The 15,924-nt window shown below is 42.5% G+C and overlaps 1 protein-coding gene across 1 annotated transcript; it reads right to left on the bottom strand.

Moving 5' to 3' along the window:
* Positions 1 to 347: 347 nt before the first annotated feature.
* On the bottom strand, positions 348 to 15,563 carry Klhl11 (kelch like family member 11). Its single transcript, XM_021176915.2, has 2 exons — positions 14,964 to 15,563; positions 348 to 7,266 (listed from the first exon to the last, which is right to left on the bottom strand). Exons 1-2 carry the CDS (start codon positions 15,509 to 15,511, stop codon positions 5,685 to 5,687), a joined length of 2,130 nt encoding a protein of 709 aa, XP_021032574.1. The 5' UTR covers positions 15,512 to 15,563; the 3' UTR covers positions 348 to 5,684.
* Between the last annotated feature and the right edge of the window lie 361 nt (positions 15,564 to 15,924).

Here is a 15,924-nt window from a genome sequence, read left to right as displayed (position 1 = left end):
ACATATCTTAGAGTGTTCTAAATACTACATCTCCTCTAACATAAAAGGAGATAATCAAGATTAAATCTTGCAAAGGGGCCTGGGTACCACTAGCCCAAAAAAACTGTTTATAAACTAATACTTATTTTACAAGTAACACAACAAGCCCCAGCCCACGGATGGTAAAATCTTCAAACACCTAGCAAGCATTGAATTTCACAAGTGCAGGAAGCAGGAGGGGAAGATTAACAGGTGCTTCAAGGTCCCGCCCTCCTAGCAAGCGGGAAGCTCTGTGAGGGTTGCAGTGAGCAGTAATTTGGCTAAGTGAAGTCCTTGCAGCAAAAGACCACTTTGTAAACGTACTATTGTTGTATTACAACCCGCCATAACTGTTTGGTTTTCAATCACCAGAACATATGCTGTAAGTAAAACAACAAAATCGATTTTTCTCAAGAAAGTAACAGATGATGAGCTGTGCCAAAATGTTTGATGGCTGAGAACAGACTGAATTGCTGCTCAAATATTCTAAGGTTGAAGCACCGGATTTTTCTAGTGTAGAAGAATATTTGTTTCACAACACCATACATGTTCAAAGACACGAAACGTGACTAATATGGCCTTTGCACAAAAGTTTAGTTCAAGGTCCTGTGTAGCTAAAATATGTAACACAGCTCCAGTCTACTTATAGTGTTGACACTAGAATCGTGAAGCAGAGAAGAAAATATTTCAAACACACACATGCTGCAGTCAGAGAGGGGAAAGTGTGCACAAGAACCTGCCTACTACTTATGACAGGATTAAAGCACAAAAATGGTCTCTCTGGCTTTTTAGACTGAGAGTCTTTTTTTTTTTTTTTTTGTTCAGCAGTTTAAGAAATTTTTGGTCCTGGAAATACTACACACAGCCAGGTAAATCAAAACAAAACTGATATCAGTTAATTTTAAATGTTCTTAGCAAAAATGTTATTTTGAACTGGCACAGAAAAGCAAAGCTATCAGGATACACAAGACTAATCATGCAAACAGCTGCAAGTGATGACCACTTAAAAGTTCATGACTGACATTCTCAGTTTGAAAGAAGATAGTAAGGGTCCCATTATAATGTGGAAAGTTAGCCTTACTCACAATAATGGACCACCCTTACTTTTTGGTGTAATCGACACCTCTTTTTCCAACTAAGAAAACGAAAGAAACACAACAAAGGTTCACTTGAATAAGCTTTTAAAAAGCTGACTTTTTAAAAACTGTTTTCATAAAAGAAATTTCTTTTCCAAAGAGCCACATTAGACCTGCACGATTATTATTACAAATGCTGTTATGTCCGTTTAAAATTTCCGAACGTCAGCTTTGAACAGATTTAAGCAAGTCTAGGTTCTTTCCTTCCTAACAAGTTAAAGGTATTTAGGAGGCAAGTTATGGTGGTGAAGCCACACACGTCAATTCACTTATGAAAATTAGAAAGTTGGTAGTCAGGAAACCTGCACACCATCATGCAAGGAAGGACTTACCCCTTCATTCAGCCAAGGCCTAGGCTGCCTGCTGAGTCAAAAAGACAGTGGTTTCAATCAAGTTAGGAGTCCTATTGTCTGCCATGAAATGAAAAGACAACAGAAAGATGGCTCTAATAACAACTTAATGGTGACTGTCCCAAAATACAACTCTGGGACCAAAAAGCCAAAATCAAAATACACGAATCTTCTCCCGGAGAAAGCTGGCATCCTGATGAGCTCCTAAATGACTTGTGGGCCGAGAGAAAGGCAAGCTTCCTTCACAGAGCTTCAAAGACTGTTAGTTGCACAGACCGTTTACAACTAAGGAGTGCCTCTTAGGATTCGGAGTCTTGTAATGAAGGGAGCTACAGAGAGGGCTGGGGGAGCAGCTCAGTTGGTAGAGTGTTTCCCTAGCATGTACAAGGCCCTGCGCTCAGTTCCTAGCACTGCAGACCAACCGACCAACCAAAAGCAATCCAAGGATGAACATTTCAAAAGAGTTAGGGAAAGGGGAGAATAGAACCTTTCTGTGGAAAGGGACTTGCAGCTTCCCATACTCGCTCCAGCCATCTCAGTTAAAATGGTTTTAAAGCAGATTTCCAACACAGTTATTAAAAACCTTTATCCTAGGCAAGAACACTAGCATTAACTCCAGGGAAATAAGTTATCAGTATGGAGTCCAAGAGCATTTAGTGTTATAGTAAACAGCCTAAGTTTCTGATATCCTATCATATAATAAGTTAACTCTAATGGGATAAGGGAGGCACAGATGATAGTACTAAAACTTTTTCAGAATAGTCCAGAATGTGTGAGAAGGTAAAGACATTCATATAGAAAAAAAATATTGGATTTACAGTGCTATCAGGAGTTAATTTTTGACTTATGTGTTTTTATTCTTATTATTAGTTACACTTTTGTTGTTGACATGTATGCTATGTATGCTAACTAGTCTGGCTCAGAACTCCTGATCTTCCCAAATGCTGAGATTACAGGTAAATACTGCCATACCCAACTTCAACAAGAGCCTTTTTGAAATGAAAAGCTTACTTTTAATTATGTATACATGTGTATGTCTGAATGTGGGTATGCCCGTGTGAGTGCAGGTACCAAAGATACTCGATCCCCTGAAGGCGGTGTTAGGCTTGTGAGCTGCGTTAATGAAGTGGGCCCTGGGAACCCATTGCAGCAAGTGTTCCTTTAATTGCTGATCCATCTTTCCAGTACCTAAAACAGAAGTCTTCTCTCTACACTGAGTGTTGAAAGATTTAGCTTGAATGCTAACTTGCATAAAGCTCAGGAGTGTATATAAAGTCAGAAAAATGGGTATTCCTTAATGTGACTTCCATGAGGTCAAAGTCCAGGACATGATGGGACTTTTCAGTGATGCAGCTTCTTGGGGATTATCGTACTCCTATCTGCTCTATATATTGCTTGTGTATATGATTATCCTTGAATAGTGGCTGCACAGATCTGATGAAGACTCTACAGTGTCAAAAAGGGAGTGTGCCTCTATGCCACTGTTACAGTGCTGACCCAAACATCATGGATGCTCAGAGCAACTATGTTCTCCAATCTACAAAACCTTTGAACATGAAGTGAATACTAAAGAAACAAAGACTGCATTACACTGGCTGTCAGTGAAAATTATAGCTGCACTTATGCTTATGTACAAGCTATTGACATAAGGAGAGAAGAGCCTTCATGAATGCTCTTATGAATCAAATTATGCAAGATGGTTTTGGACTGATTACAATAGATCACATCAAGGTTATATCAAATATCAATGTGGAAATCCTTTCTGAATACGAAGAATATTCACACAATCTCAGAGCCAATTCAGCATTAACAGTGTTTAGAAAGATGCGATGGGAGTGAAAATATCTACAGGTAAGTTGGAAGGAATGACTAATCAGAAAAGAAAGAAGTGCCAGGAAGACCCCAATGACAGAGTCATCTGAGGCAGTAACCGAGGAGGAGGTGTTAATGTCTCTTTTCTAAAGGTCCCAGATACAGTCAATTTACATGAAAGACAAACTAAACACCATGAACTACTACTTACAAAACAAACTGAAGAAGTAGAAAATGGAAATTAGTGTACTAAAGAGCCATCAAGCCCAGCATGGCAGGACATGCCTTTAATCCCAGGCAGAGGCAGGTGGATCTATGTGAATTCCAGGCCAGTCTGGTCTACAAAGAGAGTTCCAGGTCAGCCAAGATAACAGACTTTTTGACTCAAAAACCAAAAACATCAAAGATAAAATCAGCAAGAATACAGGTTAGATCATACAAAGTGAGAGGGAAGGTCTCTCTAATTCGAGATTTGCATTAAAACAAAAACAGGAGAAAAATATTTCTACATCTATCAATATATCAATACTATATCAATATTTATCAATACTGTATCTAGAATTAAATGATATCAAAATTTGAAATAGTCACAGAACAAGATCAAGATTACCCACAAAAGCTTAAGTGTGAGAGTGCCAATTCTAAAGCCCTGCACAAGGGAGTTCAGAGACTAAGTACAAATTAGACCCAGATTAGAAAAATGGGAAATTGTATATATTCCAAGTATCTACATATGAACAAAAAAAATCTAATGTACTGAGTAGGAATTTATTATCAAAAACAGTGCAAAAGCAATATGACAACCTATACAAGGCTCAAAAGAAAATGGTTAATCCTCCAATGCCATATGCAACAAAGAATGCACAGATACTAAGAGAGAATGGGACTCTCTTATACCTAATATATATACCTAATGCAACTGAAAAATTAAAGGACATGAACATAAACTATAAAATAGCAGCTCCAGAAAACAATAATAAATATAAAGAATTAGAGGAAGTGAATGTCCAACATCATTGTCACAGCTCAACAAAAGCAGAGAACTGGAGGGAGTAGAAGCAGCTGCTGCTGAAACTGCTTCTTTGGTCCTTGGAAGCTTGTCCCTCAGATATATATATGGCCAAAGCCTGATCTACCTAGTGAGTTCCAGGCCAACCAAGGCTACATAGTGAGACCATGTCTCAAAAAAAAAAAAAAAAAAAAAAAAAGACTTTAGGGAATGCAATAAAAATATTTACAAACTAAAAACCTTTTCTGCAAGATGACAGTGAATTGATTATGTAACCTTTTGATAGTTTCCTGTTAAATGTGGTATGTCAAAGCCTTAAAATTTTAAAAGCCAAAACTATGTACTCAGATTTGATATTCTAGGCTCTAAGTTCCAGTAGAAGTCTAGGGCATCTAGGTAAAATATAATAATCAGGGGCCAGAAATAACATGGCTTCTCTTAGCGGTATTTTCTAAATGGTTACGTCCTTGCCATTTGAAAGCTTTACTTGTAGAAAGAACTGATGAAAAGTCTATATAATATTCAGCGGAGCAAAAAACGAACTGAAGGCATCCTGTGTTGATTGTCACGGCACACTGCATCCTCATCAACACAACCATTCAAAGTGTTTCAAATGTTTGTTCATTTGCTTTCTCAGCTACACTGAGCATTTCTCTTCACCTGTGTAACTCCCTCTTTAGACAACTAGACAACCAGGTAAACATTAATACGTTCCCAACTATCATCTCAGAATGATGGCTTCAAGTCTATAAATAGCTATGGAAGAAACCAAACAAACCAGAGGATGTGCCATTCACAAACTTCTCATTGTCACCCTTCCCAATGAAAAGAACGAGCATTTGCAGATACAGCAAAGCATCAGCGCTCCACTCTGAGATCATCCTTGCTGAAACATTGTGCTTTACCTTCAGATCCAGTTTCACTATTGCACACGGCTCTCCTACAGATGAGAGCTTAACGCATACATTGGTATCACTGAAAACAAACAATCCATAAAAAACTTAAAGGAGCATCAAAGTAAATGTGCAAATAACACTGGTGCTTAGAGCCCCATGTAAGTCCCTAAGACAAAGGAGTTAGTGGTTGGCAGAAAAAAGGCCAAGTAACTAGACCTGCTTTCCCCCACTTCTCTTTAATAAGATCTTATTTGCCAGCACACAAACACAAACCAAAGTCAGGACTGCAACCTAACAAAAATTACCACATTGAACTGAGTTTCTATATGTTTCTTAACTATACTTCTTGTATATAAGTCCAAGTAGAAAATAAGTCATTGACATACTTTTCCAAGTAACAGTCCAGGCATCTCCAGCCTCACAGAACAGGGAGAACAGTTTTCAGCTGCAAACGCTAGCGAGCTCAGCATTCAATCTGGGAACTTGGCACTCTCCGCATGTTCAGAGCGTGCCGATGTATCTCTTGCATCTGTCGGATGCGGTCCTTCTGCCACATTAAGTTTTGAGGCATGGGGTATCTCTGTGTGCCATGCAAGTACCGGTAGGGGATCCTGACATGGCAAGCAGTGGCCCTGCAGCGGGGCTGAGGCATTGGAGGAAGGAGCATCCACCTCTTTCTCTCGGCACAGTATCGGTAGGCCTCTTTCCGATACTGTTTGTCAATATCATCACTGTTTTTCCAGCCTCCAATAATGAAGACATCATCTCTGTAATAGCAAATGGCTGCTCCTTCGATGCTTAGGACTTCTGGAGGCAAGCTTTCAAGGATCTCATCAGACACCTGACTGGCAATTTTTCTTACTGCTTCTTCATTTTCTAAGGAGTAACTCTTGGGACAGCATGATGCTGTCTGATAAAAGTTTGAATTGACCACAGACATCTGGAAAAAACAGTAATTGTCAATAAGCGGTAAAGATTCCACATCTTGCCACTGTCGAGTCTCTGTATCATAGCAAGTAATTACAGCCTTCAGTCCATCCTCAGTGTCCCGGTCCACAGGCGTGCGGGCAGCAATGTACACAAACCGGTCCTCAATGGCTAATGCTTTGACATCTCGCAGAATCTTTGGTGCCGACTCTAAGTTGTGCCATTTATCAAGCTCAGGATTGTAAACAGTCACGTCTTTAAAGCCAGGGCTAAAATTGCCATGTCCTCCAATGCTATACAGCTTCCCTTTGACTTCTGTTAGCCCAAAAGAGTGCTTTCTGGTCATCAGACTACAAACATGTTCCCATGTATTCAGGTTTGGGTTGTATCTTTCCACAGTTTTAGCAAACCCTGGTTCCATGGAGCCAGCAACATACACGTAAGATTCTGTAATTGCGACAGCATGTCCATCAAGGTGGTTATGAATGTGGGGCAGATTGACCCATCTATCCTCATCAACAAAATATCCCACACATTCACTTAAATAGTCTCCTCCTTCCGACACACCTCCGATAACCATGATTACGTCCATGTTTTGTCCATAGCGAGGTAACAGTGAGACTTGTGAAGTGGGCTGCTGCAATGTGCCAGACTGTATATTCTCTGCTCTGAGCGCATGCCTCTCCACTGCTTCTGCCACCAGCTTGACACAAACTTCATTATTGGCCACTAGCCGCTCTGGTTTGACATGCCGTGTAAGGTAGGTGGGTTTCATCTGGGACAATCTGAGCAATTTAAAAAGCTCTTCAAAGTATCTCTCTCTCTCTTCTGCATTTCTCTGAACCCACTTCAAAACTGTTTCAAAAAGAACCTCTTCAGAATCCACAGTAATTTCCAAGTCCGAAAGCCAGTCCCGAATGAGATGGAAAGGTAATGTGTAAAATTCCTCATCCTGAATGACTTTATAGAAATTTCTCCGTATCATATCTGCAGCTTTCAGAGCAAGCTGGCTCAGGGTATACATGTGGGCTAAGCTATGAATGGCCACACAATTTGAGAGATGAAGTTTTTTCTTGAGAAATTCTCCACAGAATTCTTTTAAACGAATTAGTAAGAATCTAGAATCAAGAAAAAAGAGAAAAGATTGATTTTGGAATATATATGTTATATAGTTGTATGTGTACCTGAATTATACAAATTAAAGTGGTAGGATTAATCTTATAAACACAAGCCTGGAAAAAGACTACCCTCCCCCTGCAAATTAGCAAACAGTATGCTGGAAAGTATTTTTTAGGAGGGAGGGTTTGAAATAGGTCTCTCTATGCAGATGGCTCAGTGGGTAAAGGCACTTGCCAGAAAAAGCCTAGAGATTTTACATTCCTAGGATCCATGTTGAAGTGGAAGAGAAACTCATGTCACAAAATTCTCCTCTTACCTTCAGATGTGCACTGTGGTACCTATATATCATAGACACACAGTAATAGATTTACAGGCATAAGCCTCTAAATGCTAATACTCAGGAGACTGAGACAGCAGAATCACAGGGTAAGGGCCTACCTGGGAAACTTAGTGAGACCCTGTTTCAAAATTTTAGAAAATGAGAAAAGGGAGCTGGAAGGATAGCTTAGTGGTAGTTCTAATGATCTTTTTTATGTTTTTAAGACAGGGTCTCACTAACTCTGGCTGTCCTGGAACACAGATCCATCTTTGTTTCTCTGCCTCCTGAGTGCTGGAATTAAAAACATGTGCCACAAGCCGGGCGTGGTGGCGCACGCCTTTAATCCCAGCACTCGGGAGGCAGAGGCAGGCGGATTTCTGAGTTCGAGGCCAGCCTGGTCTACAAAGTGAGTTCCAGGACAGCCAGGGCTACACAGAGAAACCCTGTCTCGAAAAAACAAAAACAAAAACAAACAAACAAAAAACAAAACAAAACAAAAAAAAAACCATGTGCCACTATGCCTGGATTCTACTGTCTATATATGGGTATTTTGTCTGCAACTATGTCTGTGTACCACATACATGGCTGGTACCCTTGGAAGCCAGAAAATGGCATTTGAGGACTTGAGTTTGATTCCTAGCACCCATATTGAGTTTCTCACAATTGCCTAACTTCAGGTGGGAAGAGTCAAACAACCTCTTCTGACATTCTTGGGACATCTGCACTCAGATGAATATACTCTCACAGATATACAGACACATACAACAAGGACAAACGCCAATCCAAATGCATTTCTGACATCCTTTCTAATCCCTTTGCAGCCATTGGAACCTTTTATTTATTTGCTTTTTTTTTTTTTTTTTGAGACAGGTCAGGCAAGCACTACCACTCCCAGTTTTGTGTTTTTCTTGAGAAGGGTCTTGGTGAAGAAGCTTTATCTAGTATGACCATACAGTCTAAACTAGAGGCAGGCAGGAACTAACTTCCTAGAGACTCTGCTTGGTCAGATAACAGAAAGAACAGAAGCCTAGGCTGTGACAGAAGTTCTTGTCTCTTCTTCCACCTTTTTAGGCAACCACAGGAAATAGGATCTTTTCAGGGGTTTTGCCCAAGGCTGGCTATCATTAAAATAAGACAAGATAAACTCAAATATCTGAAGCCAAGAAACAAAATAGACACACAACAAAATGCGTATGCAGGTGTCTTAGGGTTTTATTGCTATGAAGAGACACCATGACCAAGGCAACTCTTATAAAAGACAACATATAATTGGGGCTTGGCTTACAGGTTCAGAGGTTCAATTCATTATCAATGGCAGATGCAGGCAGACATTGTGCTGGAAAAGGAGCTGGGAGTTCTATATCTTATTCGGAAGGTAGCCAGGAGAAGACTAGCTCCCAGACAGCTAGGAGGAGGGTCTCAAAGTGAACCCTCACAGTGAGACACTTCCTCCAACAAGGCCACACTTCCTAATAGTGCCACTCCCTGGGGTTAAGAGGTTTGATATGTTACTAATAGAACATTGCCCACCCACCTAAATTTATTTAAGTTAAAATAAAACATAACAGGATGTTTATCCAAATCATAAATTTGGTAGTACTTGGCCCAAGGGTGGTCAATCTGAGACCATGGTTATAAAAGAGAAAGACCTTTTAATTGAGAAGAACCTTAAACAATCTAAGAATGTCATCATGATGACATCATTTCCATCATTCATCATGATGACAGGCCCATTTCCATTCAATAATGGTTTATTATGGTTACTGTGCTTAATAACTACTTAACTATAAATACAGATAAATTAAGATAACCTCTCTTAACACTCTTTAAGAAACATTGCAACCTTAGAGATAAAAACAAAGACAAAGAGAGTGGTAAGTGAAGGTTCTAGGCTCTAGAGTCTATAGTACCCAGACAGTCTGGGTGCCAGGGCCACCTGATTCCCAGGCTGCCTCTACAGCCTATGTTTAGCAGAGAATTCTGAAACATATTTCCTTAAGACAGGTTTTGGGAAACATTACTCTATAAAAACAATAGCTCTCACACACTAGGCATTGGCATTGTTGTATGAGAAGCACTGTGCTGGGCATATAATATTTATATGTATTTATTATGATAATGGAGATTTGTTGTTTGAATATGGTTGGCCACTAGAAAGCAGCACTGTTATGAGGTATGGCCTTGTTGGAGGAAGAGTGTCACTATGGAGGTGGGCTCTGAGGTCCTATGCTCAGATTTCGACTAGGGTCGAAGAGGCCTCCTCCTGGCTGTTTGTAGATGCCAGACTTCTGTTTGCCTTCAAATAACAATGCAGAACTCTCAGCTCCTTTTCAAGTACTATGTCTGCCTGCATGCTGCAATGATTCCTGCTATGATGATAATGGACTGAACCTGTGAACCTGTAAGCCAGAACCTGTAAGCCAGTCCCAATTAAATGTTTGCCTTGGTCATGGTGTCTCTTCATAACAATAGAAACCCTAAGACAGGATTCAACTCAGGCCTCACACATGGTGCTCTACTATACAACCCCTCTCTTCCACCTTCTCTTTTTATGGCAGGATCCAATAAGTTGCCCAGGTTGGCCTCTAACCTGTGATCCTTCTGCCTCAGTCTCTCAAGTAGCTGGGATTATAATACTGAGCCAAGAGACTCTGCTTACCCTATTATTTCTAATCCAAGTGCCATGTAGACCTAGATCAGAGATGTATATGTAGACAGAGATAAATGATCCTGCCTCAGAGATCACTAAATTAAGTTCAATCATTACAGGGCACTTAGAATGGTGCCTGTAGGGCCCAAAGCGAGAGGGAGAAGGGAAGCCGGGGTAGGAGTGTGGGAATGGTGCCTGTGAAAGATGGAGAAAATTTTGATTGATATATATATAATATTATATTTTTGAGACAGGCTCACTCTATGTAGCCCTAGCTGGCCTTGAACTCAGCCTGTCTCTCCTTCCCTCGAGTAAAGATTAAAAGCATGTTCTACTACGTCAGCAAAGTTAGGTTTTTAATTGTTTTTTTGTTTTCCCCTGAGACAGGGTTTCTCTGTGTAGCCCAGGCTGGCCTCGAACTCAGAAATCTGCCTGCCTCTGCCTCCCAAGTGCTGGGATTAAATGCGTGCACCACCACTGCCCAGCGCAGTTAGCTTTAAGTAAACTGCCTGAAGTAGTCTCTCCTTTCCTTACTCCTCAAAAAGGACTAACTCTGAAAAAAGAAAAAAAAAAATCACAGACAAACACAACTTGACAATAGCTCTTCTTTTCAGTTTCATTCTCCCAGTCTTATACCCATTCCATCCAATCCTGAGGATCCAGTCTTGTACTCTGAGAAAAGAAGCAATCCTGTGGGTAGGGGTTTTACCTTTCCACCAACCAATTTGTCTATAGTAAAGTAAGAAAATACACTAATTTTCTTTCCCATTCCACTCATGGTTTTGAGACAGCCAAGACTCTATGTAGTCTTGGCTGGCCTGGAACTTAAGACTCCTGCTGCTGTCTCATAAATGGTGGGATTAAAGGCAAGAGCCACCACATCCCAGATTCAATCCTTAGCATTCATGAGAAAGGGTCTCTGGACTTTTTAGTCCAGGCTGACCTAGATCCCCTGCCAAGTGCTGGACACAGGTGTGCATCATTCAATCTCTTTTTTTTTTTTTTTTTTTTTGTTTTTTTTCGAGACAGGGTTTCTCTGTATAGTCCTGGCTGTCCTGAAACTCACTTTGTAGACCAGGCTGGCCTCGAACTCAGAAATCCGCCTGCCTCTGCCTCCCGAGTGCTGGGATTAAAGGCATGCGCCACCACGCCCGGCTCATTCAATTTCTTACTGTAATATGTAGTCTGACCTACCTTGATTTAAAAACCTCCTGTGACCATTCCTCTGCTCTTATAGTATCAGTTTCTCCTCTTCCACAATCACTTTCTTCGGCACAAAAACATGGTCTACCTCTCCTATTTTAGAGTTAACTAAGTAGGCACTCTACCTCAAACCCAATCCTTTTTAATGGAAACACTTAACTCAATGATGTCATCACCAACCTTTAATGATTGATCATTTGACAGAAGACTCCACCCCCTTTTTAGGCCTCCATGGTATCAGCTCAATTCACTCTGCTGGATTCTTTAATGCCGTACAGACTCTCCTACCTGCCTTCTTTCCTTTATTCATGTTTAATGTGTACTCTTAAGTAACTTAATCTATTCTATGGCTTTAATTATAAATTATATGCTAGACAGGATTTCTCTATGTAACCCATGCAGGTCTAGAACTCCTGTTCCTCCTGGCTAAGCCTCCCAAGAGTTGGGGTTACAGTAATGTGTCACTGTCCTTGGCTCTTTTTCCAGTATAATCTCAGTGTTTGGAAATATCCCTATTCTAAAACTATGTTTTAGTGTTTTGCCTGCATTTATGTATGTGCTCCACATGTGTGCCTACTGCCAACATCAGAAGGGGGAGTTGGACCCCCAAAGTAAAGTAATAGATGGTTGTGAACTGCCATGTGAGTTCTGGGAACTGAACATAAGCCCTCTGGAAGAGCAGCCACTCTTAATGGCTGAACCATCTCTCCAGCTCCTGGAAATATCCTTTTTTGTTAACATTGTTTCTCCTTGTGTTTTCTTTCACTGCTTAACTGGAGAAGCAATGTCCTTCAATCTGAAGCTTACTCAGTTATCTGGACCATGCTCACTGACCTTCCTGTCATATCTGATCTTTTCCACATCTTTTGTATGTTTGAGTATGAATGTAGGCACAAGGCTTTGACATCAGATGTCTTTCCTTGATTAATCTCCACCCTTTTGTATCTAAATTTTTTTTTAGAGATTTTATGTGTATGAGTGTATATTTATGTACCATGTATGTCTGATGCCCTTGATGGTCGGAAGACATCAGATCCACTGAAATAGTAAGTACAGATAACTGTGAGCTACAGGTTGGGGCTGAGAACCTAACCAACCTTGGTCTTCTTCTTTTTTTTTTTTTTTTTTTTGGTTTTTCGAGACAGGGTTTCTCTGTATAGTCCTGGCTGTCCTGGAACTCACTCTGTAGACCAGGCTGGCCTTGAACTCAGAAATCCGCCTGCCTCTGCCTCCCGAGTGCTGGGATTAAAGGCGTGCGCCACCACGCCCGGCCAACCTTGGTCTTCTGTAAGAGAAACAAGTGCTCTTAACCACTGGGCTGTCAGTCCAGCCCCCCACCTTATTTTTCCAGACAAGGTCTTTCACTGGGTCTTTCAATTGCTTGGGTTAAAAAATTCTTCTGGCTGGCTAATCAGTAGAGGCACAGGCCTTTAATCCCAGCACTTGGGGCGAAGAGGCAAGTGGATCTGAGTTGAAGTCTGGTCTACAGAGCTAGTTCTAGGACAGCCAACGCTACACAAAGAAACCCTGTCTCCGAAAAAAAAATTTTTTTTCCTCACTCCTGTGTCAAGTCTACCAGTAATTCATCTCCTTTCTTTCTTTTTTTTTTTTTTAAGATTTATTTATTTACTTTATGCATATGAGTACACCATTGCTCTCTTCAGACACACCAGAAGAGGGCAGCAGAACCTATTACAGATGGTTGTGAGCCACCATGTGGTTGCTGGGAATTGAACTCAGGACCTCTGGAAGAGCAGTCTGTGCTCTTAACCACTAAGCCATCTCTCCAGCCCCCTCATCTCCTTTATTTCAAAACACAGATGGTCTGCAGAGATGGATCAGCAGTTAAAAGCACTGGCTGTTCTTCTAGAGGATCCAGGCTTAATTTCCAGCATCCACATGTCCTCTTTCTGCCCTCCTTAGGCACCAAGCACTGATACTGTACATATATACACACAAGTAAAACACCCTTATACATAAATCCCAAAGCATACACACAGATGACACCGTTCTCATCACCTCCCTTCTTCAATTCAAGCCTCCACCACTATTACAATGACCTAGTCTCTGCTACAGCTCCTGCCGCACCCTGTCCTGCCGTATTTTGACACGGAATTTATTAAGTAAAACAGAATCATTCTCAATGCCTAATTTTAAAAAGGTCAGCTTCTTTCACAGGCCCATAAGGCCTTAAGGCAAAGGTTCTTAACATGTGGGTTGTGACCCCTTTTGGGGATCAAGCAACCCCTTCACAGGGGTCAAATATCAGATAGCCTAAATATCAGATATTCACAGGAGCAAAATTAGTTATGAACTAGGAAGGAAATAATGTTATGGTTAGGGTCACCACAACATGAGGAGCCGTATTGAAGGGTTGCAGCGTTCGTTAGGCAGGGTGAGCATCACTGTTCCAAGGGACCCATCCATCCTCCCCACCACTTGGATGCTTTTGCTCCTCTCATCCTGCCTCCTTCATGCAGCTATATAACCCACAGTTTTCTCCCTCTACCTGAAGCACACTACCTTGCCACCTATATGCTTTTGCTATGATTTCTGAACATTATGGGCCCAATTTAAAAATAGTTCCTCTCAGCCTGGTCTATAGAGTGAGTTCCAGGGCAGCCAGAATTACATAGTGCGAACCTGTCTCAAAACAAAGAAATATAAAACAAACAAAAACTCCTCTCCATTAGGTTAGGGCCTATGACGCACAGTCCCACACCTCATTCTGCATCACAGCTGAAATAATTATTCAACATGTTATATATTCAAACATCAGAGAGTTTGATAAGAAAAAGGATTGTCATGTGTTTTGATCACTGCTACCCCCTCCCCCAGCACTTTAACGAGGTCAGTGTCTAGCATTGGAGAGGTATGTGTTAAAGGATTTGTAACAGTACTAGCATCTCCACCTGCCTCCAAACCAACCTCTGGCGTCCTTTCTGGATCCCTACAATCCATTTTCCACAATCCACTTTTCACTTTTGAAATATTTAAATATTTCGTATTTAAATATTAAAATCAGATAGTCTCTCTACCCAGCTTCCCATCCATCACACTCAATAAAATCCAAACATTCCTCACACACACCCTCTGGTCTTTAAACCCAGCATATCCGGAATCGCTGGATTTTCTTTTAACGTCCTTTCTTCTCTAAGCCAGCCTGGACCCTGACTGAGGCCTTTGGGAAGCCTGTAATGTGCACCCATTCCCTTTTGTACGGCCAATTTCTCTTGCCACTGCGAGGTTGGTTTAAATGACATTTCCTCCGATCCGTAGCTAGCCCTTCACCGTTTTTAAAATGTCATCATCACAGGAGTCGAACACGACCCACCGCTTTTCATCGCCTTTGTCCCTACCACCTGAAATCTGAGCACAGGGGTGCAATGCGCACAAGCTAGACTCTCAGGGGGCATCCTCAGTGCCAGGCGCGGTGTCTGTCCCGCCGCGGGCATAATGAGGGAGCTGGCACCACAGACACGGGCCCTCCTCCCCCAGCCCTCGCTCGCCCACCGTCGTCTCACCTGTCGGCCAGCTCCAGCACCTCGTGCACGCTGCCGGTGCTCACTCGGATGCGGCCGGTGTACATGTACTCGATAACGGCTTCCACCGTGTCAGGTTCGGGTCCGGGCTCTGAGCTCCACTTGCGCATCTCCACCCGGCCCGAGCGCGATTCCGAAAACTGACCCGAGAGTAAGGGCGTGAAGTACTCGGTGGCAGCGGCCAGCACCGAGCGGTGGGCACGGAACTCGCGACCTCCGGCCCCGCCGAAGCACAGGGTGATGTCGCAGAAAAGGCCTTGACGCCGCTGCTCGTTCTGCCGCCAGGACAACTCGGAGCAGTGAGTGCTGCACTCGAAGTCCTCGGCCTCTGGGCCCGGATCGCCCCCGCCCGTGTCGACGAGGGTAGAGATGCCGGCCCCGGTCACGAAGTCTACCGTGCCACTGCCTCGGACCTCGGCGGCCAGGCTCGCGGAACCGGCGACGGCAGTCTCCATGCTCTCCATCTCCAGCACTTGAAAAGATGCAGCCGCGGCCGCAGCGGCAGCCGCCGCCGCCACAGCCGCCGCCATCTTGACGCCGCCGTACCGGCCCCCTCAGCTTCCGAACGGTGCGGCAAGTCTGGTGCGACACAGAGGCATTCTGGGATTAAATAGTGCGCGCGGGGCGGAGCCACGCCTGCGCACTTCTGCCGTGCTTACGCCCTCTAGCGAGGCAAGCGCAGTTCTCGGAGCCAGAAAAAACCTCAGGTTTACCTTTTCTCTCTCCTCCATTATGGTGGCCGCCTGTGCTTGTTTTGTTGAATTTTCTTCTACTTTAAGTTGCTTTGGAGTGTATCCTCGCCATCACACGTACACACAATTTTTTGTTTGTTTGTTTTTTAACTTTCTCTGTAGACCATGATAGCCTGGAACTCACAGAGATCCACCTTGCCCCTGCCTCTGCTGGCCTGTGCCAATCCCAGCACTTGGGAGGCAGAGGCAGG

Source organism: Mus caroli, unplaced genomic scaffold (assembly GCF_978045245.1).
Source record: "Mus caroli unplaced genomic scaffold, Mus_caroli_1 scaffold_13, whole genome shotgun sequence".
Lineage (NCBI taxonomy): Eukaryota > Metazoa > Chordata > Mammalia > Rodentia > Muridae > Mus > Mus caroli.
The sequence above is the reverse complement of the archived record's forward strand: the minus strand, read 5'-3'. Positions and strand labels throughout refer to the sequence as shown.